This window comes from Balaenoptera borealis (assembly GCF_965194805.1).
Source record: "Balaenoptera borealis genome assembly, chromosome: 16".
Classification (NCBI taxonomy): domain Eukaryota; kingdom Metazoa; phylum Chordata; class Mammalia; order Artiodactyla; family Balaenopteridae; genus Balaenoptera; species Balaenoptera borealis.
The window spans coordinates 67507671-67531126 of NC_138872.1; the positions used below are offsets into that span (position 1 = coordinate 67507671).

The 23456-nt window shown below is 46.1% G+C and overlaps 1 protein-coding gene across 1 annotated transcript in view; it reads left to right on the top strand.

Annotated features, from left to right (window-relative positions):
* Nucleotides 1–478: 478 nt before the first annotated feature.
* HS3ST2 (heparan sulfate-glucosamine 3-sulfotransferase 2) overlaps nucleotides 479–23456 on the top strand; it is a 93705-nt gene continuing 70727 nt past the window's right edge. The window contains exon 1 of the mRNA XM_082362590.1: nucleotides 479–1382. Coding sequence (XP_082218716.1) covers nucleotides 898–1382 — 485 coding nt within the window. The 5' untranslated portion in view covers nucleotides 479–897. The remainder of the gene's footprint in view (nucleotides 1383–23456) is intronic.

Below are 23456 nucleotides of genomic sequence, written 5' to 3' on the forward strand. Positions count from 1 at the left end.
AGGTTAGATTTGTCTCTCCCCTCCCCATGTGGGGTCTGGGGGTGTATCCTGCTCAGGTACGCGTGTACCTGTGTTTGTGCGTGCGTGCATGTGTCAGTGTGGTGGGACCTGTTATCAGTGCAGGGTGCTTGCGTCTGTGCCCGGGTCTCTGTCTGGGTCTGGATGTTGGCGCAGTCTCGAACCCCTGGGTGTCGGGAGGCCCTGGTGGCCGGGGTATCCAGCCTCCCGGAGGAGCAGATGCCTCGACACCTTCCCCTCACCATCCCAAGCTGGCCTGGGCTCCTTAGGGAGCTGCCTACGTGGGGAGGGCCCGGGGTGGTGTGTCCCTGGGAGGGATAGAGAGTGGGGGCCAAGGGGCTGGCCGGGTCCCCGGGCGGGGCGCGGGCTCGGGGGACCCGCGCGGCTGACGTCAGGCGACTCCTTAAATAGAGCCGGCAGCGCGCTCGGCCCCGCATTTCTCGAGGAGCCGGAACGCGGCCGGCGGCCAGCGCCACCGTCCGGCCCGCCCGCCCGCACCGCCGCGCCGCCGCCGAGCGTTCGGGGCGCCGCGGCGCGAGGATCCGGGATGGGGCTTCGGGCGCTGGGCGCGCTTTTAACCCGGCGCACGTGAGAACCGAGGAGCGCCGGGAGCCGCCCCGCTGCCCGGAGCCCCGGAACCCAGGACGCGGGGATGTCGGAGGCGCCGCCGCCCGTTCCCCGAGGAGACGCCGCCTCCGGGATCCCCGGGCATGGTGCGCGCCCGGGCCGGCAGCGCCCGGAGAAGACGGCGCCCCCTATGCCCGACCCCCGTGGCCCGGGCCGCGCCTCTCGAGCCCTCTAGGCGGCCGCAGGGCCCCAGCCGCTCCGCCGCCGGCGCCCCCTCGGAAACCATGACCCCCGGCGCGGGCCCATGGAGCCATGGCCTATAGGGTCCTGGGCCGTGCGGGGCCACCTCAGCCGCGGAGGGCGCGCAGGCTGCTCTTCGCCTTCACGCTCTCGCTCTCCTGCACTTACCTGTGTTACAGCCTCCTGTGCTGCTGCGACGACCTCGGCCAGAGCCGCCTCCTCGGCGCGCCTCGCTGCCTCCGCGGCCCCAGCGCGGGCGGCCAGAAACTTCTCCAGAAGTCCCGGCCCTGCGATCTCCCGGGCCCGACGCCCAGCGAGCCCAGCGCTCCCAGCGCGCCCGCCGCTGCCGCGCCCGCCCCTCGCCTCTCCGGTTCCAACCACTCCGGCTCGCCAAAGCTGGGTACCAAGCGACTGCCCCAAGCCCTCATTGTGGGCGTGAAGAAAGGGGGCACCCGCGCCGTGCTGGAGTTTATCCGCGTGCACCCGGATGTGCGGGCCTTGGGCACCGAGCCCCACTTCTTCGACAGGAACTACGGCCGCGGGCTGGACTGGTACAGGTAAGGAGGGGAGCCCCACTCAGCGCGCCCCGGCTCCAATCGGCTCCGTCCTCTGAGCCATCTCCTGCGCTTTCGCTTCCCCTTAACCCGGCTCGCTGAGTGGGTTCCGGTTGACACGTGAGGGGGTGGGGGAACTCTAGCAGAAGGATTTATCCAGAACTTCCCAGTGATTGTGCAGACGGGCCCCGATTTGTTGAACGGCGAAGGACAGTTGGCTCTGGAATCGCCGGAAGGGAAGGGAGATCTCTGGCCTGACCTCGGGGCGAGCTGGAGGGCTGGCTTCGTGTCCAGCGTCTGGGGTAAAGCCGAGTGCCCAGGGAAGGGGCAACCAGGACAGGTGCTGCCTGAACACAGCCCCCTCCTGAGTCTCGCCAGATCTTTCCTGGCATTTGACGGACCCAGAGAAGGGAAAGTCCGAAGAGGGCCCCCTCGCGGCAGGGCTCTGCGCTTGGGCGACGTCCCCGGAGTTCAGGACGAATGAGAGGTGCCGGCATGACAAAGGTCCCTTCCGGAGTCTCATTCTGAGCTCCAGGTATTTGCTGCTGTATCTGGCCCGAGACTCCCAGTCACTGTGACCCTGAATTAGTGTTTTTGAATAGTGGAAAGGACCCTGGATGTGAGTCTTGGCTCCGTCACTTAGCTTGAGCAAATTCCTAAAATTCATTGAGCCTTGATTTTCTGGTCCATCACAGGGAGCAGGAAAAGTCCCTGCCCTGTGTGCCTCTCAAGGCCTTTCTAAGCGCTCTAAAAGTGTCAAAGGGACACTTTGCACTGGGCGATGCTTCTAATCCAGCAGCCAGGGTGTGGAGTTTGGAATACTTGTAGGCACCTCAGATGAAGGCTGGCTAGGGTCATAGGGGCAACCAGTCATAGGCAGAGTGTCCACTCCGCCACTGCACGGCCAGGGATGACAGTCACCCAAGCTGGTGGTGTCTGGGAATAGCCTGAAGCTTCTGGAAGGTAGTAGCCTCCACTGTTCAATGCCCATTTCCCTCCCAAGCCCTGTATGGTGCTGAAGTGTAGGACTGGCCCATGTGTGGGCTGAGCAGGGCATCCCTGGGGGTGGTGTAATGTATGTGGTCCCCATAAAACCTGGGTCACAAATTTCTCACCATTTGCCTGACCCCTTGAAGACTTGCTAGAAATGTCTGCCTAGTAATGGAACTGGCGAGGGGTAACATGGTAGCTGACACAGTAGCTGAGGCTATTCTTTAAAAATTTTATTAAAGTAAACCCTCTAGGGAGTAGAAAGTCATAAGCATATTGGATAAAGGACAACTTCATTAGAAGGAGGACCCCACTGGGCTCATAATAAGGACCCTGGGATTTGTAAGAATCGAGGCAAAAGGACCAACTTGTCCCCTTTGCCAGGGAGCCCTGGCCTGCAGTGGTCATGGCTTATGGGACCAGGGGTGGGACATGCCCCTTCCTCAGGAAGCAGACACACAGCCCCTCTCCAGTGGAGTGCCGCAGGGCACAGCTGGTCTGTGGGTGGCCCCGGCACCGTTATGTTGGCTCTATGGAATAGGGAGGGTGGCACAGAGTGGCAGGTCTGGTGCTTTCCAAGCTGTGACCCCCAGGCATCCCATCTGGGTGTATGAAGTATTCGAGGACAGCGTCTGAGCCAGACCGTGGGGTGGGAGAGGCAAACACATCTAACAGCAGAGCGCGATGTGGGTCAGCCATGGCCATACTCTAATGCACGGCAGGGCTTCCTCGATGGAAAATCTAAAGATCATTATGAAACCCTTTGCCAAAGTGAAGTGCCTTTTAAGTGCAAAACAGCAAAATTCTGAGCATTGGCTTTTATTGAGCCCTCCACTAAACACCTATTCCCTGCACCCAGCCCCTGCACTCGCTCTTCTGTGCTCTGCCACCGAACACCATACCTCAGGCTTCCTTCTCGGAGCCTGTGTCATTCAGGGATGGCTGCTTTTTATTTTTAACCTTGGCATGTGTGATTCTAAGCCAGCTTAGCTGTGAACCTTAGAGATGGGAGCCATGCCTTTTTTTTTTTTTTTTTATATAGCACATTTGGATTCTGCTAAAATTCTCAGCTGAGTCTTGGTAGGTTTTATTTAACATCAAGCATGCTGACAGCTCCACTTCTCTCTCTACTACCCCCCACTTCCCAGGGTCTGTCTTACTGTCCCTTTCCCCCTTTATATTTCTGAAAGAACATTTAGCCTGCAGGTCAGGTACTAACAGCCCCATCCCCATCACTTCCCCAGAAAGGCTAGGAGCCTCTAGCATCAGGAGGGGCTGTGTGATTTGTGCTTATTTGGGTTGCAAATCCACACCCCCAGAGCCCAGGGTTTCGGGTGTGGATGGTCATTTCTGCATAAGGTAATACTGCCCCATTTGGATGCTGTTTCCATAATTTCCAGAACATTTCTCTGTATGTGTTTTACTCTTTATTATCACTCAAGTAATATGCATTAGTTGCAGAAGTGATGGGGATAGATGGTTTTCTTTAAAACCCATGCTCTCACTTTATTCCTGAATTCCATGACTTAGGACGGCAGGTGGTAAGATGCTTCTGTCTCTGCCTGTTGCCCTTATCATTTCACAGATGTGAAAACTGCAACCCAAAAAGAGAGCATCTGGAATGGGACCCAAAGCAAGCTGATGAAATTTAGGCCCAAAAGTCATTGGCATGCACTGTCCCACCAAGACTTACACATACACGCTGTGTGTGTGTGTGTGTGTGTGTGTGTGTGTGTGTGTGAGAGCTCGTGCGTGTGTGCATTTCCAGCCAAGTACTCTAACCAGTGTTCTACACAGCTTGCCACCATAAAGCCAGTGTCCACTGGGTAGACATGGCCAAAGAGCCCTTGCACCTATTGTAGGGGACTGTGTTTTCTAAAGGTAGAGTTGCAGAGTTGCAGACAGTGGATCTCATTATGATCTGCCCACCTTGAAGCCCCTGGGGATAACCTCCCAGGTCTGGAGGCCCCAATAAGGTAGACAATGGACAAATCAAAAGGAGAGACTTCTTTCTGTGAGTAAGTGGAGATAAACCAGGAGGTGACAAACGGTGCCTGAAGGCAGAATGAAACATCCAGAGAGGCACCATTGGCCAGAGACCAGGAGACAGAATCTGCACCTTCCTTACCCCCAGCCTGAATCCTCTCTTGGAACTAGCCCAGTTCAGGCCACCCTAGGAGAGCCCATCACTGAAGCTTACCTCACCTCTGCACCTGGCTAGCTTCCCCTCTCCCAATTTGCTCCACATACAGAAGGGTCCTGGCCTTAAGTTCTACTTTCAGCTCTGCTTTAATTGTCCTTTTTTCCCCTCCCTCCCTTCCTTCTCTCCTTCCTCCTGCATTGGTAAAAAGTCACTTCTCATTTCTGGGTGTCAGTGTGCTCACCTTTAAAATGAGAATGATATCTGACAATGTATGTGAAAATGCTTCTCCCAATCTAAGATTATATTCAGGATGCATCAAAGGTTGATTATGAGACAGAATATTCAGGGCCTTCATCTTTCGTAAAGAGACGTAAGTTGTGCATTGTCCAGTAGTTTTTAAAGTCTTAGGGGAAGCTGAATTTTGTGTAAAGTGTTCTCCATTTTGCTAGTTTTCAGTGACTGGGGGTGGGGGTGGCAGTGTGAAGAGGAAGTGAATCTTCTCTAAATGCATTGAAATGCCAACAAGAGCAAGTTAATATGTGATAATTGACTCTGTGCTCTGGTGTCAAAATTGTGATAGTTGAGCCGGTCCTGTAAATTTTAGGCTCCACAAGTCTGGTTATTTATTTGTTCAGTGGCAGTGGTGTTCTGCGGGTGGCGAAAGGCAAAGAAGACACAGCATTTGCCCGAGAGGCAATAGTCTAAGTGAGAAAGAGAATTAAAAGCACAGAATAAGGTCTATCACCTGATCCAGCTCATTTCAATCAAGAAATCAAATTTCAAGAGCGAAGCCAAACTCTAGAAAGGCAAACTTTAAGAAGAAATAAAACCAAAGGCAGAAGGCAGGGGAAGTAATGAACGTAGAAGGCTTTACCACCTTTAACAAACTGATGGACACATGGCATAGATGGACCCGTGCTTGCCGCGTGCACAGGTGTGTGTGCACGCACAGCTCACACGTGGGCACCCGCACACACAATTCCAGTGTCTGTGCAGACACGTCTTCATAAGGAGTTTTCCTGCTTCTGTCCAGGAGGATGTCACACACGCTGATTAAATGGATCCACTGAGTCCATAAATCCTCTGTCTACCTTGTAGGTCTCTGTCAGCCTCGCAGCAGCTGGAGATATAGTAGTTAGTTCCAGCACGTGTACAGTTCTTGTCAGGCACCGAGGAACATTCAGGATGGGCAAGAAGGACTGTCATCGCTCAAGGAGGCTTTTTGAAGAACTGGCCTTGCTTCCCCCTAGAGCTGGGTGGGACAGTGGAAGAGCTTGGAATGAAGACTGGGCTTTCCCCATGGCCTTTGGTATGTGGCTATTTAGGGGGGAAAGACCCGGACCAGCCCCTGTGCTATTCAACCGGCACACATTGTTACAGCTGTTTTGGATGTTAAAATATTACATAGATTCTAAGAAGCACATTTTCTTTTTCACCTTTTAACATCTCTGAAATTAGGATGTGTCCAATGATTGATGGGGTCTTAAGTCCTTGAGATATGATGCTTCCATATTGGATGGAAACTCTCTCCCCCAGAGATGCCCTCTGCTCTGGAAACTCATGGACCTTACAAAGGGCCAGCAACTAGGTGGCAAATGCCCGGCCCAGCAGGGAGCCCCTAAGACCCTGCTTGTCTCTGCAGCCAGCAGGGGTCTCTTCTGATTGGTGAAGGAGCTGTACCCATTTTAGATTTTTGATTGTTACCCATGCCATTTTCTATCCTGAAATGAGGGGAAGTGTGGGTTGACAACCACCAGGAGACAACAAGATGCTCTGGTGGTCATGTTCTTCACGGGCTGCTGTTCTGCCCAGATATTTGGAGTCATATCCCAAGAGTCCCTAACAGGTTCAGGGCATGCTTGATGCCCAACAGGTGCTGTTGCCTGCAGTGCTGGCTTCTGTTCCATGCATCTGGCGTGCAGGACTGTAGAATAGTTTTCTTCTCGTTGGTTAGACCTCCACGCATCATTCCTGAATGATTGAGTGAGCGAGTGGGCGGGGCGGGGGTGGAAGCACACAGCTCCAGATTGATGGCAGTGCCCCGAAATGAGTGCCCTTGGAGGGCACGCCCTCTCTGTGAGCGAGGGCTCAGCCGTGGGTGTGGGGCGGGTAGGTAAGCTCGCTGGCTGTGAGTCAGGCTGGAGGGCGTCTGCAAGGTCACGCAGTCTACCTAAACCTGTGGGACCGTCTCTCCCCTCCAGAACTAACCCCAGGGTGGTTAATCCATTTATTTGTCAAACGCCTACGATTTGCCAGAATCAGTGCCAAGCTGCTGTAGACCGGCTGTGCTGCCACTTTGCTCTCCTAGTGGGCTGCACGGATGGGCTGGAGGGTTCTGTAGTCCATGGGCAGCTGGATGAGGTGGGTGAAAGCCACAGTGATGGAAATAACTTAGCGTTTCAGAGGTAATTGCTGCCTGTCCATCTCCACAGCTGGGCTGTTGGTCCGATGCTGCACTCACGGGGCTTCCTCAGAGGATAACGGCCTAGAGAGAGAGGGGCAAGGGGTTACTACTGAGCGTGTGCTTCCAAGGAACTTGGGCCAGATGGACTTGTTGGGTTACCTGGGGCTTGAGCATCACATGATTTCCCGGACACAAGTCCACTGGGACTGGCTTCCCAAGCTTTGAAATCAGCGGCGTTAATCGTGGTTCCATCTCAGTGCTCGTGGCCACCGGCTCCCACGAGTAAGAAAACCAGGGTGTCTGCTCTGGGTGGAGGCCCAAGGACCTCTCACTGCTGTTCTCTGAGAGGCAGCGTCACGCCCTCATCTTCGGAGGGTAGCATTTTCCAGGCTTCAGTCATTTTTGTACCGCCTCATAGTTGCCAAAACCTGGCATGACCTCTACTATTATTTTCTTAATAATGTGTATGTTTACGTTAACATTTAAAAATTATAATTTTTGTAAAGAACTGGGTTGATTTTTCTTCAGTGTGTACATTTTAGAATAGATAATATGTTCCCATAGTGCAGACTTCAAGAGTGACAAAGGATATTCAATGAAAACCATTCTGCTCCTTCCCACTCTGTCTCTCCACCACACAGTTCCTCTTCCCAGAAGCAGTCACGGGATCCGTTTTTGTGTATCCTTCTAGAGATGTGCTGTGCATTTGTAAAGCTAACACCCGTTATGCAAATGTAGTCAAAATACATATTTTTAAAAAACAACTTTATTTGAAAACCACCTTAAATGGAAAACCAGCATCACTTGCCATAATTAGAAAGTAATTGTAAAAATAAGTAGATTGAAAACAAACAGTGCTATTGAGTTTTTGCTACTGAAAGTGGCTAGAATGTTCCAAGCCTGTAGCCTGCTCTATCTTTGTTTAAAAGAGGACGTTAGGGGATACTAAGAAGAGCAGTTAAAGAAATACTATATCAATGTGAAACATTTCTCCTTAATGTAATCAGAAGGAATGAAAGTGAAGTGGAAAAGATAATAAATTTCCTCACCAGTAGGTCTAATGTAGTATCTAAAATCACTGAGACGAGCTATGCGCCAACATCATAAGAAACACTACTAGTCTGCAGAACATCCAGTGTAAGTAAATACAGTGATGTGTCTAGCGTTCAGATTCCTTTGATGTGTTAATGATTGGAAGAGACAAGCCAAAGGAAAACTCAGAACAAATATGAGCATTCAGAAAAGTATTGCTGCTTACAATATTTACAAAGTAGTCTAGCCTTCAGAAGAACAGGAGTCCCTGAATAAAGGGTATAGCAGGTATTTAAAAGAAAAAAAAAACCCCACAAGTTTACTGTTGGTTTCATCACTGCTTTTGCTGGTGGAGAATCAGCGGTCTCCCCCATGAATATCGTATCTCCATAGGTCGTTACATACCTGCAGGCATCAGTGTTAACAAAAGTCAAAAGTAAAGTTGTTTCCACTAGGGACTTGGCAACTTACGTGAAAGGGGCTCAAAGCTTTATTCTGTTTTTTGTTTTTTAAATTTTGAGGCTCATGTGAGAGAGGATGTCTTTTTGAAATCTCAGGATGCAGAGTCCTTTTTTTTCCCCCTCTGCGATGCCTGATGTGAGGCTTAAACATAACAGCAGGGCAGGGTGTCACTCTTGCTTTCTCAGAGAGTTTGATCTCACTGTATAAAGAGGGGAAGACAATGTTATGTCTTTGTAAATACTTTTTAGCTGCATAAAAGGAGCTCCGATGGGGAAAATTGTCCTTGGGACTTACCATATGTTGTCAACAGAACCCATTTAGAGCACGTCTGTGGTAGCAGGGCTCCCCAAGCTTGCCTTCAGGTGGGTAAATAGTCATCGACCCTGATGAGGCGGAGGCTTCCTGCTTTCTCAGGGCTCCGGGTCTTTGGTGCTCACTGCGGGTAATGGAATCCCAGATCCACCCTAGGCCTGGTGGAAAAAAGAGCTGGCATTGAAGCAGTGCCTCAGGGAGCACCGGAAAGAGGGAAGGAGGGCAGCCCTGAGTTCATGGATGAGATGAACTCAAAATGGAGATCAGAAGACAGTTTCAGCACAGTGATTAAAAGCTCGGGCTCTTGAATCACAATGAACGAGTTGGAATCTTGGTTCTACCACGGAGTGTCGGTCCACCAACAAGTGCCCCAGTTCTATCTGCACATGGGGACCAACCCTCTTGCCTACATGTAGGACTGAACGAGTGATATCACGTAAAAGTGCTCAGAAAGTTTCTAGCATGTGGAAGGTGTCCAACAAGTGTTGGCTGTCATTATCGGTCGTTGATTTTCTCGTCATTCCTTTATTGAGCTAAGTGCTAAGAACCTGAAGGTGAATAAGACACAGGTCCTGCTCCTGGGTTCCTCCCAGTTTGATGGGTTATGAAATGTTCATGGGAAGTTTTTACGCAAGTCAGAGCTGATGATAGGAACCATAACAGAGATGCAAGCAGAGCTATCGTAGTGTTGGGGGAGACAAAATCCAATTGGAATTTTGGAAGGCTTTCTGGAGGAGATAGTGTGTTATTTGGGTCTCATTGGGCAGACGGGATTTTTGCAGGAGGCGGGTGAAAGGGGTGGCCCTATAGGGATGCTGTTTCTAAATACATTCATTGCACAATTTCACTTCTGATTACAGTCAAATCAAAAAAAAGTTTTTTCAAATCACTTTAGTTCTGCATGCATTTATTGACTACCTACTGTATGCCAGGCACTGTGTTAAGTCCTAGAAAAATTAAGATACAAAAGAACTCTCCTTTAAAGAACTGAAGGAGCAGACAAATCCAATAGCAAGATATGCTGAGAGAGAAAATGCTCCTGGCATATGGGGTCACAGGAGGGGCCCCCACTCAGGGTGGGTCAGAGAGAATTTCCGGGGAGCTGATGCCTAAGCTTTAGGACATTTGCAGTGGCTGTTTCCTCCGCCTGAATCACTCTTCCCCCAGAGCGTCCCTAGATCTGGCTGCTTCTCATCGTGCAGGTTCCAGCTCAAATGTCACCTCGAAGACGCCTTCCTTAGCTACCCAGTCTAAGCTGACTCACCTTCCTCATTGCCCTCTATCTCTTGTCTCCTCCTTGGTTTATTTACTTTTTACTTCTTATTGCAATTTGAAATGATCTTGTTCATTTTTCTTTTTACTCACCGTCTCCCCCACCAGACAGAAAACTCCGGGACATCAGGGATCTTGTCTGTCTTGTGCATGGTCGTGTCCCCTGGGCTGAGAGTGGTGCCTGGCACACAGTAGGTGCTCAATAAATAGTTGTTCAGTGACTACGCTTAGGTGTACAGGACGACTAGGAATTGGTGAGTCTGCTCCAAGGCTACAGACTGGCCCCAGCCTTTCGTTAGGCTTTTCACACGTGGGTCTCGGGAGGCTGGGTGAGAGAGCGCAGGGTGCGGTGCCGGTGACTCAGCCTCCCCTTCAACAGATATTTAGTGAGCATCTGCTCCATGCCAGGTACTGCTATAGTCCCCGGGGAGAGAGCGGTTGAAAAAAAAAGCAGACAAAATTCCCTGCTCCTGTGGTGCTTACTTTCTATGGGGTGGGAAGGAGATGGTCAATAAAGAAGTAAGTACATTATATCTACGTCCGATGGTGACAAGTGCTGTGGGAGAGTGAAGGAAAGGAGGATGGAGAGAGCTCAGTGGGCAGGGAGGGGGGCACTGCGATTCTAGACGGGGTGTTTTCGGGAAGGCCTTACAGAGAAGGTGACGTTGGAGTAAAGACCTGAAGGAGGTGAAGGAGCAAAGCATGTGTGATCTGAGCGAAGAGCCCTCTAGGCAGAGGGAAAAGAAATGCAGAGGCTCTGAGGACAGCAGGGTCTCCGGTGTGACTGAGGGAAATCTAGGGGCAAAACGGCTGGAGTGGCCACAGCAAGGAGGTGAGTTATGAGAAGTAAATTCAGAGAGGTGGCCAGGCCCCCATTCAGATCCATGCAGGGCATTGCAAGAATTTTTTTTTATGATTTGTTTATTACTTTTTAAAAAAGTATATGCTGTGTCATGCACCAGTGAAAACTGAGAGATCCAAAATGTTCCCCTCTCACTTTTAGAGTTGGAGAAACTGGTCTTCTCAGAGACTCAAAGATTTGACCAAAGCCACCTGGCTGGGGAGCGGCAGAATTGGGGCTTTTGTTTGTTTCAAACAAAATTAAGACCGTAGTGTAGACACATAAGGCACAATTTTCAGTCCTGCATTCTCTGCCCGATATTCCATCATTAAGATGTTCCCACACCATTAAATATTTCCAAACCTTGATTTCAGTGTCTGGGTCTCATTCTATCATGTGGTCCCGTGGAGGGCTTACCCATTCCCCTCTTCTTGGACATTTAGTTGCTGATCCCCAATTTTTATTTTTCTATTTAAGTAACTCTCCATTGCCTAGATCTCTAATTCTTTCTTTAGCGTAGAGTCCTAGAAGTGAAATTACTATGTCACAGTGAAGAACTTTTTTAAAGGCTCGAGATACATACTGCCAAAATGGTCTCCAAAACATTGCAAGAATTTTGGCTTCTACTCTGAGCTAGTGGGGAGATATATTGGATGGTTTGGAGCTAAGGAGTCATATGATCTGACTTATATTTTAAAAGGATCTCTTGGACTGCTTGACAGAAGCAGGGAAACTGATTAGGAGGCTTTTGCAGTGGTAACGTTGGAGGTGTGAGAGGTGGGCAGGTGCTGGGTACCTTCTGAAGGTACAGTTGCAGGTTTTGCTGATGGATTCATAGGGACTAGGTAGGAGAGGGGAGTCAGGGAAGATGCTGGTGTGATGATGACATCTCTTAAGGGCTTGCTGTCTTTCAGACCCTTCCAGGTGACAGCAGGCTGGGGTCTGAACCTAACATACTTCCCAATACAGCCCCTGGTTTGACGGGCCAAGCATCTACCTGTAGGTATCCTTGAACTAACCAAAGAAAGGACCGTCACGTTCTACTGTAGCTTGGAGACTGCAGGGTCCCCCCCAAATTGGTGAGAGATGGCAGAGTCCCTCTTTCTGGAGGTCTTTGAGGCCCTTTTTATAAATGCAGTGTTCTTAGGTAATCTATTGAGATTTTTTTGAAGATTGAGTTACCTTTGCTCCAACCCAGAAAAGGCACGTGTCACTCAGTGTGTGTATCACCCAGCTTCTCATTCTTGTTCCAGCCTCATAAACATGCCTGGCAAGGGAGCTGCCTTGATGGCATTGCTAGATTTAGGGGGCTCACGTGTGGTTTCCTTCAAACAGAATTGAACACCATAATGCCTTCCCGCAAGATAATCAGGATCTGAATCTCCCCACCTTCTCCAAAGCTGCTGGAGCATGGGGAAATGTTCTCTGCCTTGGCAGCCTCTTTGCAGTGCATTTCTGCTTTGATGGTTTTAATGAAGGTATGAAATCATCCAACAGCTTTCATTTTGCTCAAGTGAGATGGCTTAAAGTGGAGGTAGCATTTCCCAGGATCAATCCCCATTTTTAGAAGTGGCTGGTTAAACTCTCTGCAGTTTATGGCCACTTCTGGCTGAAACAGTGTGGGATCTGAATTATTAATTCTGTGAGAAATGAGTTAAGTCACTGCAAAGTTCTGTGGTAGCAAAATCCCTACTACTTTAAGGCCTCTTTCTCATATTTTCTCTAGCACAAACATCTCCGTTAACCAGAAATTCTTGGGCAACTTGGCCAAATCTCTGTCTGACCGTCATTTTGTCAGGAGGGAAAGAATTTGGCTTAATTCGATTGTTCTCTCCTACCAAGGATGACAAGGAGGAAATAGGCACAAAGACTCTGAGAGGTACTTATTTCAAAGCTATTTTTTTATAGGTACTCAAACTTGGACATGATTCAAATGTCAACTGTGCAAGCAAGGTCATCTCTAAAACACGAACCTCTGAGCACTTCTACCCTGTCCAGGTGGCTGGTGCCCAGGGAAGTGTGTAGAAGGATGGAGAGCTCTGAGCTGCTCTGATTATGGCACCGGGAGCTGGGGGTGGTGACCCAGCTGCAGAGAGCTCCTATCCCCTGGAGAAGCAGTTTGGAGCAGTGATGGCTCAGAGATTCATGTTTTAGAGATGACCTAGCTTGCACAGGAGGTGAGAGCCTCTCTGATTAGGTGGTTTGGTGCAGATAGAAGTCCAACCTGGAGAGTGAGGTCTTGGTTGCAAGGCGAGGCTAAGGGATGGGCAGGGGTGGACCTCTCTCCAGCCTAGTTGGCACCTGCAGAACGACAGGAGAACATTGGGACGGTGGTGCAGAGGAGACTGGAGGGAGAAGGGTATGATGGAGAAGAGAAGGCAGCCGCCCCTCAGGAGGATGAACTGTGTCATTTCTGACACAATTCCCTTTAAAGCCAAACAGAGCTTTGATGTGGAGAGAGCTCCACTGGGTTGGTTGAATGATGAGTATTGAGAGTCTGTGGGTGTGAACCATTGGTGGAAGAGCTAGGCAATCATCCAGGTTTGTCTTGCCTCTGGGGTAATCTGTCAACAAGCTTCTCCCATCATAAGAGTCAGCAAAGTTCTATCTAAAATCTGACACACTGTTTCCCAATCTTCAGTCGTTTGGGTGCCATCTACAAATACTTTTATAACCTTTACATGGTGTTAAAGTCCACTCATAATTTTTGCTTTAACCTGTTTACTTAAACATGAAACTTTATATCACTATCTTAAATGAGAATCATCACTTGCCAGAAACAGAAAGTGGTCATAGAAACCAATGCAGTAAAAACCAAACAATGCAATTAGACTCCAGCCCAATACTGTTGCCTGTGCCACATTCTGCCTGAGGCAGCCTCTTTTTTTCTGTTAAAGAGAGAGATCAAAATCTGTTAGGGAGGCGTTAACATTATAGCGCCTAAGACTTTCTCCATGATGTAATCAGAAGATTTGAATAGAATGAAAAAGGAAAGATGATTATTTTGTCATGATGTGATTAGGTGGCATTTAAAGGCATGTCTATGTGCCACCCAAATATTTTTTTAACCAGTAGTGGTACATATCTCACACTTTGGGAAATGCTGACCTACCCACCTGGATCCCTCTTGCTTTGATGTCACTGTATTATTTTATCATACTTGGTTGTCATGGTCCATCAACAGCTTGGGAGGGACTGGCTGACATTACAAAGTCTGGGTGGTTTAAAAAGCTGTGATTTCAATTTAAATTGCAAATTGATGGGGCATCATGGGAAAAGCGAATACAGACGTGAAGAACTGAAGGAAAAGATCCAGCTATGCAGTATTTTTAGATCTTTTTCTCTGGAATGATTTTGTATCATTTTTTTCTGGACTCTGGGTTTGATAAGACCAATTACCTGAGGGCTACCCAAAGTTTCTTGACAATTCCAACCTAAGTGGCCTATGTAAAATCTTTATTTACTGTTCCTTAAAAAAAGCAAACAAACAAAAAAGCTGTGACTTGGATGAAGCTCTAAGGCATTATGCCAAGTGAAAGAAAGGTTACATACTGTATGGTTCCATTTACATGACACTCTCAAACAGGCAAAACTAAAATGATGGAGAAGAAATCAGTGTTTGCTAGGGTTTAAGGCAGGGGGATGGTGTGAATATAAAGAGGCAGACAAGGGAATTTGCGGTGGGTGCGCAGTGGGGAATGAAACCCTTCTGTGTCCTGACTGTGGTGGTGACCACATGAATCTATACATGTGTTAAAATTCATAGTGCTTAACACTAATAAAAGTCTATTTTCCTGTGTAATACTTTTAAAGATAAAATTTAAAAGTAAAGCTTTATTTTAAAAATATCCATGATTGTAGAACTCAGCTACTGAAGGGCCATCCTATATCCCTAGTTCTTAATTATCAAAGCGAACCAGCTCCCATGTTTTTGGAGTTCACAAGCCTACCTTCCATCTTTGTTATGAGTTAGAATCAAGAATGTGGGTAGGGCTTCCCTGGTGGCGCAGTGGTTGAGAATCTGCCTGCCAATGCAGGGGACACGGGTTCAAGCCCTGGTCTGGGAAGATCCCACATGCCACGGAGCAACTGGGCCCGTGAGCCACAATTACTGAGCCTGCGCGTCTGGAGCCTGTGCTCCGCAACAAGAGAGGCCGCGATGGTGAGAGGCCCGCGCACCGCGATGAAGAGTGGTCCCCACTTGCCGCAACTAGAGAAAGCCCTCGCACAGAAACGAAGACTCAACACAGTCATAAATAAATAAATAAATAAATAAAAGAACGTGAATTTCTAAAAAAAAAAGAAAATCACTCTCCAAAAAAAAAAAAAAAAAAAGAATGTGGGTAGCCTTTAAATCTTCCCCATCCCACACCCACATTTCCGAACGATGCTGGGGTCTGACGCAAAGGTTGGGTTTCCATTGTGGTCTGGGGCCTTGGTGGCCAATGCAGATGTTCAGCCAGGCCTCCACCTAAAGGTCTGAGGTCAGGACATGGAGGAGGCAGCAGTGGAAAATGCATCTCATAATCAGAGTGCCTGGTGGTGGATAAGAAGATTTGGCTGAGGTCCTGGGGAGAGTTGGCGGGGCATGTGCGATGGGGGAAAATGGATCACAAACCACAGAGGAAGAGGTATCCAAGGATTTCCCCCCCAAAACAAACCAATTCACGATCTACCAACAGCAGGTCTGACCACCTGAGCACCAGACAGCCTAAGGACGGAGACAGAAGCATCCCCTGCTCTCCACTCCCTCCATCCCGAGCCAACTCAGCAGGGACAAAAAGCTCCCCAATGCACCTTCTCCTGCCAGAGCACCCCCTCTTCTGCCCTGGGAAGAGCACCCACCCTGGACTGGAGATGCCCACAGCTCCCTCCTCCCAGTACTTGGTGAAGAACCCATGCTTCCCAGAGCCCCACAAGACTTCACTCCTCAGCCACCACTACGGATGGGCCACCAATCGTGTTCTTTCTTTCTGTGGCATCTGAAATTAGACACAGAGACCCCGTGTACAATAGGGAGAGGCCATTAAAGTCTGACTGTACTGCCTGCACTTTATATCCACAAGGCACCCACCCCAGCATCCTTTCACAAACCCCAGTTTTCCCTTGGGTTAGTTTGAATGGATTTCTTTTCACTAGGTGATGAAGACACAACTTGGGTGGTTATGCTGAAGTCACCTGGGCTGGAGGCAAAAATGTGAGTGTTGCCAGCCTGTGGGTTTTAATTGAATTCATGGAAGGAGCTGCAATAACTCAGGCTCCTGTACCGCTGGAGAGGGAGGTCACAAGGTGTGGCGTGACCAGGAAGTAAATGGACACAGTGATGGGGAGGGATAGAGACGGGCGGTCCGCACATAAAGCACAGTGAAGCAAGGGGTACGTGCACCAGACGTGTCTGAGGTGTCCACCCCTCCGACATCTCTTACTCTGTGCTGGCCCCTGAGGAAAAGATGGTTTGTATTTCCTAACATTACCTTTTTCCCATGATTATTGGTCTATTTGGACTTTTCCATGGTCAGCTCTCGTTGTTCCTACTAACCTATTTCAAATATGATGATCATACCACACATCAAGACATCTGGCATCTGCTACTGAGATCATTGTCCCCAACATATAAATGCTTTAATTTTGCTGATTATAATTCATCTATAAGTAAATAAGTAAGCAAACAAAGAAAGATGTGTCCACATGGTAGAATTCAGCATAGCAGATAAAGAAAGAAAAATGGAACGAATATGGAAAGTTCTCAAGATACATTATTATTCAGTTAAAAAATAGCAAGGTGAAAAACATATATTATCTTTTGTGTAAAAGGGGGGAAGGAATAATATATATTTAAATTTTCTTATTTGTGCACAACAGATTCTGAAAGAATACACAGAAACTAGTAATGGCAGTTTCCTGGGGGTGAAATTAGGTGGATGGGGACAGGGGTAGGAGAGAGACTTTTCACTACACACCTTTTATTTTTATTTTTTGAGTACATTCTTTGAAAAATTAAAATAAAAGTTGTACATTGTGGAAAACTTAGGAAACTGATAAAATAATTTAAAAATCACCCAGAATTGGACTTCTGGTTGTAGCCACTTAGGATTTTGCTTTTTACCACATTTACCAATTGCTGTAACAATTTGACCTGGATATCTTTCCATGACAATAAGTATGCATCTGCAGAATCATTTAAAATGCTTTTTATAACATTTACTTGTGTAGATGTACCGTAAGCTATTTAACCAAATCTATTGATGGACATTTAGATTGTCCCCACATTTTATTATTTAGTAAGAAAAAGGATAGCAGCAAAAATTTGTCCATTCCCCACCCCCCAAGATATATCTCTTGCAGAGGAATTTGGGGTCTGAAGATAAACATACTAAAAGAAAGAAAAGTTTCTGAAACAAATTGCTAACTTTCCTCTACTCCTATTGCAATATAGGTGAGGCATTTATTCTCCATTAGCAGAGCCTAAAAGGGCTCTTCCCCACAACCTTGTTAACACTATTAACAGTCTATTTGATCTTTGCCAATATAAGATGTGGAAACAATCTCTTTTTAATTTGAAAAATTTGATAGCTATTATAAAATGTTTATTATTGATTTGTATTTACTTCCTGAATTTTTTTGTTAATTGTTTTTCCTGTTGGATATATTTCTTTTCTTTTTAAAAGAGGACGTGTAGTGATTGATGACGCTTACTCTGGATTGACGTCACACTTGTAGTGTCATATTATTTCAGATATGTTTCTGGTGGGGCAATAAAATTTGGCTGGCTTCCATGTTTTTATCTACTCTGATAATCATCTTTCAATAAGAAAGTTTACATTTTTATATGTGTTCTGATTATTGACGTATCTGGACTTTTTTCTATCATTTATTTTGTTCATTTTCATTGTTTCTTTTTTCCTCTTCCCCTGACTCTCTGCTATTTGAATCGTTGGAGCTTTCTTAATTCCTCCTTTTCTTCCCGCTACTGGGCTGGAAGTTATACAAGCTAATTCTATGCTTGATAGTTACCTTTATATCTGACCAAACAAAGCCTTAACAAAGAATAACTTAGAATGCCGTGACTCCCAACCTCCCCTGCCCCAACTGGCTATGTTATGGTTGCCTAGTATTTTATTCCACTTACTTTTGTGGTTTTAATGTTTGTCAAAGTCATATGTCTGCCTCGTCTAAACAGTTAAATGATATCATGAGGCTCATCACAAAAACAGCAGCCTATTGCCTGTCTCCCCACGTTCTGATGTCCACTTCGTGAAGGCACCCGATGTTGATTCCTTTGGCTCCCTCTCCGTCTGTCCCTCCATGTTACTAAATAACATGTTTCTATTGCTGTGTCTTATACATCACAAAAAGATAACCTTGGGAGTTAAAACCGCACCTCTCAATTACTCAGGTAAGTGAAGAATTTCAAGATTGTAATTGTGCAATATGTGGAAAACAATGCTAATGTGTACAATACTTACTGAAACTAGTCAGATGTAGTCAAAACTCTACTCCACAGCAGCCAAGCTTCTTTATTAAATGAAGAAGATGAATTGACTAAGGACTCCACCCCAAAAGTTGGAAGAATGATAACACAAATGTAAGGAAACAAGGAAGAAATCATTAGGAAAGATAAAAACAGGAAGTGAATCTAGGAAAACAGTAACATTGCTTTAAACAAAAAACCCAAGAACTGATTCTCTGAAAAAAATCAATAAAATAGACAAACATCTGTGGTATTTAATCAAGAACAAAAAAGAGCACAAACAGGCAAAATGAGGAATGAGAAAAAGAATAGAGCCAGAAGGTTTTAAAAAAATCTGCGAAGGGCTCAAGCATCTTTATAATGCTGAAAAAGAACTAGATAAAATCGAATTCGTATTTAATCCTCATAAACCACTTAGTGCATCTTTTTTTTTTTAATTGCTTCACAGTGGTGTGTTAGTTTCTGCTTTATAACAAAGTGAATCAGCTACACATATACACACGTTCCCATATCTCCTCCCTCCCGCATCTCCCTCCCTCCCACCCTCCCCATCCCACCCCCCTAGGCGGTCACAAAGCACCGAGCTGATCTCCCTGTGCTATGCGGCTGCTTCCCACTAGCTATCTATTTTACATTTGGTAGTGTATATATGTCCATGACACTCTCTCACCCTGTCACATCTCACCCCTCCCCCTCCCCATATCCTCAAGTCCATTCTTTAGTATGTCTGTGTCTTTATTCCCATCTTGCCACTAGGTTCTTCATGACATTTTTTTTCCCCTTAGATTCCATATATATGTGTTAGCATACTGTATTTGTTTTTCTCTTTCTGACTTACTTCACTCTGTATGACAGACTCTAACTCCATCCACCTCATTACAAATACCTCCATTTCATTTCTTTTTATGGCTGAGTAATATTCCATTGTATATATGTGCCACATCTTCTTTATCCATTCATCCAATGATGGACACTTAGGTTGCTTCCATGTCCTGGCTATTGTAAATAGAGCTGCAATGAACATTTTGGTACATGACTCTTTTTGAATTATGGTTTTCTCAGGGTATATGCCCAGTAGTGGGATTGCTGGGTCGTATGGTAGTTCTATTTTTAGTTTTTTAAGGAACCTCCATACTGTTCTCCATAGTGGCTGTATCAATTTACATTCCCACCAACAGTGCAAGAGTGTTCCCTTTTCTCCACACCCTCGCCAACATTTATTGTTTGTAGATTTTTTGATGATGGCCATTCTGACCGGTGTGAGATGATACCTCATTGTAGTTTTGATTTGCATTTCTCTAATGATTAATGATGTTGAGCATTCTTTCATGTGTCTGTTGGCCATCTGTATATCTTCTTTGGAGAAATGTCTATTTAGGTCTTCTGCCCATTTTTGGATTGGGTTGTTTGTTTTTTTGTTATTGAGCTGCATGAGCTGCTTGTAAATCTTGGAGATTAATCCTTTGTCAGTTGCTTCATTTGCAAATATTTTCTCCCATTCTGAGTGTTGTCTTTTGGTCTTGTTTATGGTTTCCTTTGCTGTGCAAAAGTTTTTAAGTTTCATTAGGTCCCATTTGTTTATTTGTGTTTTTATTTCTATTCTCTAGGAGCTGGGTCAAAAAGGATCTTGCTGTGATTTATGTCATAGAGTGTTCTGCCTATGTTTTCCTCTAAGAGTTTGATAGTGTCTGGCTTTACACTTAGGTCTTTAATCCATTTTGAGTTTATTTTTGTGTATGGTGTCAGGGAGTGTTCTAATTTCATACTTTTACATGTACCTGTCCAATTTTCCCAGCACCACTTATTGAAGAGGCTGTCTTTTCTCCACTGTATATGCTTGCCTCCTTTATCAAAGATAAGGTGACCATATGTGCATGGGTTTATCTCTGGGCTTTCTATCCTGTTCCATTGATCTATATTTCTGTTTTTGTGCCAGTACCAAACTGTCTTGATTACTGTAGCTTTGTAATATAATCTGAAGTCAGGGAGCCTGATTCCTCCAGCTCCATTTTTCGTTCTCAAGATTGCTTTGGCTATTCGGGGTCTTTTGTGTCTCCATACAAATTGTGAAATTTTTTGTTCTAGTTCTGTGAAAAATGCCTGTGGTAGTTTGATAGGGATTGCATTGAATCTGTAGATTGCTTTGGGTAGTAGAGTCATTTTCACAATGTTGATTCTTCCAATCCAAGAACATGGTATATCTCTCATTTGTTTGTATCGTCTTTGATTTCCTTCATCAGTGTCTTATAGTTTTCTGCATTTTTTAAAAAAAATTAATTAATTAATTAATTTTATTTTTGGCTGTGTTGGGTCTTCGCTTCTGTGCGAGGGCTTTCTCTAGTTGCGGCAAGCGGGGGCCACTTTTCGTCGTGGTGCGTGGGCCTCTCATTGTCGCAGCCTCTCTTGCTGTGGAGCACAGACTCCAGACGCGCAGGCTCAGTAGTTGAGACTCACGGGCACAGTTGCTTCGTGGCATGTAGGATCTTCCCAGACCAGGGCTCAAACCCGTGTCCCCTGCATTGGCAGGCAGATTCTCAACCACTGTGCCACCAGAGAAGCCCCACTTGGTGCATCTTAAAGATACTTTTTCTCATGATTTTAAAAATAATTTTTAACACGACATCCTGAACTCACGTGGGTATCATTTCCCCCAAACTCTATCTGCTGATGAATCACAGAAGTGCTAAGTAAAGCGTAGATAATTGATAAAAGAGTTCAAGTGTAACAGCTAAAAACAAAAAGCTTACCTGCAAACTGTAGAAAGAGACATCACCAGGGGCCATGGAGGGTGAGAACAGAATGGTAAGTGGCAGCTGCTGTTGCTGAGGGCTTTATTTCTAAGTAATTATTATTAAATCATCTCATATAATGTATCTCATTTCAAATATTACATTTGACATTGTTCGTAAGCTTCATTACTGTATTCACAGCGTAAGTCTCTGTTTACTGGTGCCAGTATTCACCTTCCTTCCTCCATTAATTTATATCTTTTCTTTAGCTGTTTGTTTTTATTTATCTCTCAACCAGTTGGAGAACTTTCATCAATAACTTTTTTTTTTAAGTTACTGTTTTAATTTAAGCCCTTTGGTAGGTTTAAGCATATCTTTCTGCTTTTCTCACACATGAACAATAATTTGGCTGAATTAAAATTTTTAGGGCAAAACTTTTAAAAAAGAAAACAAAAACCCTTCTGAAAACAGCGTTCTACTGTCCTGTGGTGTGTGTGTTTGTGTGTGTGTGTTTGTGTGTGTGTGTATGAGACAGAAGAGAAGTTTGATGTCAGCTGTATTCATCTTTTTCCTCTGCAGACAAACTGTTTCATTTTGTGTGGTTGTCTTTTTCCCTGCCTGGATGCTTTGTGATTTTTCTCTACTGTTTAAGTTAAAACATTGAATCAGGATATGTTTAGATGTGGTTCATGAGTTTACCTTGCTACTTACTAACACTTCTACTCTGATCAATAGCATTCATCTGGATTTTCCATTAAATTCTTAATAAACTTTACAGATTTGTCCTCTAAAATTCTTTTCTCTTCTCTCTATCACTTTTTTCTTTTGCCTCTGAATTCTATAAGTGTCTCCTGAGTTGCTTTATTCACTGCTATGTAGTTTGAAATGTGGAGTCCCACCTCCATTTTTGGCTTTTACTTTACCAATCAGTTCTTCTTTTCCATGCAACCCTTATTGACTTCAGATTATTCCCTCTCTACAGTTGAATGGATGTAATGTTTTCTGAATCTTGCTGAGAATGCAGCTATTTCTAATATTACTTTTGTTCCTTGTAGCGATTGTCCTGCTTTAACGTTTACTCTTATTTCTCGCACTGATTTATGAGCTACAGTACTTTATTCTTCCATACATCTGGTGATCTTTTCTCTTTTCTCTACAGGAGTAGACAGTTGACCTATTTTGGAGATGATTCCTGGAAGCAGGAAGGATAGTGGATAGAGGGACAAGGGGAAGGGGGGAAGTGAATTACGAATAGCTGGTTGGCACGGTGGTGACTTGGACTCAATTGTGCTGGGGAATCCAAGGAATTCTAAGGAATCCTCTAGAAAGTGCCTCAAAATTGTCTCTCCAGATGAGAGCCATTGGCTAAGAGTTTCTCCAAGGAGTGTTTCCCTCCCTGTGCTTCTTTCTGGACTGCCCTGGGTGAGGGGAAAGTGAGAAGGGGTGCTGTCAGGGTTCACAGGAACTGTCCATCATAGCTGCCACTGAAGTCCAAGGTGGGCTAAGGGAAGTGAAACAGGGCATAGAATGTATCTGTCACATAACATATCGTGCACTCTTTCTTGCCCATGAGCTCAAAAAGAAGTCAAGGTCTCCAGCTGCTTACTCTTCCAAACTACTTTCTCTGGAAGCAGACACAGAGATCTCCCAAGGACCAGGGATCTACTTTGCTGCTCAGTAGTGATAGCTCAGCCGTGACTTTCAAGTCCTCCAGTTTTTTAGATTGAGCTTGGTCTAGACAGAGGGTCCCATCTTAGTCTCTCAGTCCCATCTTAGTCTCTTGCTAAAAGGTGCCTATCAGGCCTTTGTTTGCTTGGAATCCTTCAGACCAGGCCATTTCCTCCAGGAGGGTCCCTGAGGCCCAGTGCCAGGGCAGCCAGCCATTCCCAGGGCTCTGTGCTCCACTGTGTCCAGTCAGGGCTGACCTCGGGTGGCTGGGAGATAGCTGAGCCTTCCTAGACTAATGTCTCCAGCATGGTTCTCCCAGGGGAAGCTTGTGATGCTCAGAGGTCCTGAGCCTTGAAGGAAGGAAAGCTTAGTCCAATAGTGGTGTCAGAAGAGCTCTGGTCTCGGGTTAGGAAACCCATGTTCTAGTTCCCACAAGTTCATCAACTTGCCTTTGCTCTTGGGTGGATGACTTGTGTACCCTTAGTGTCAGTGTTTTCATTTGTAGAATCAGGGAGTTAGACTAGGTTTGTGTAACCTGAGTGGGGAATGTGTCATAACTAGGTGGTTTGGGGTGATCCTTGAGGTGATTTGGGATGATGTATACTCATGTTACACACATCAAAGTTCATGGTGAAAACATGCCCTTTTCAATACCCATTCCTCATTCCAGTTGAGTCAAGGAGAAGGTCTGCTTGGCGTTCATAGCTAACACTGCAACGCTACCTAGTTAGAGTTTAATTTTTTTTTCCTCTC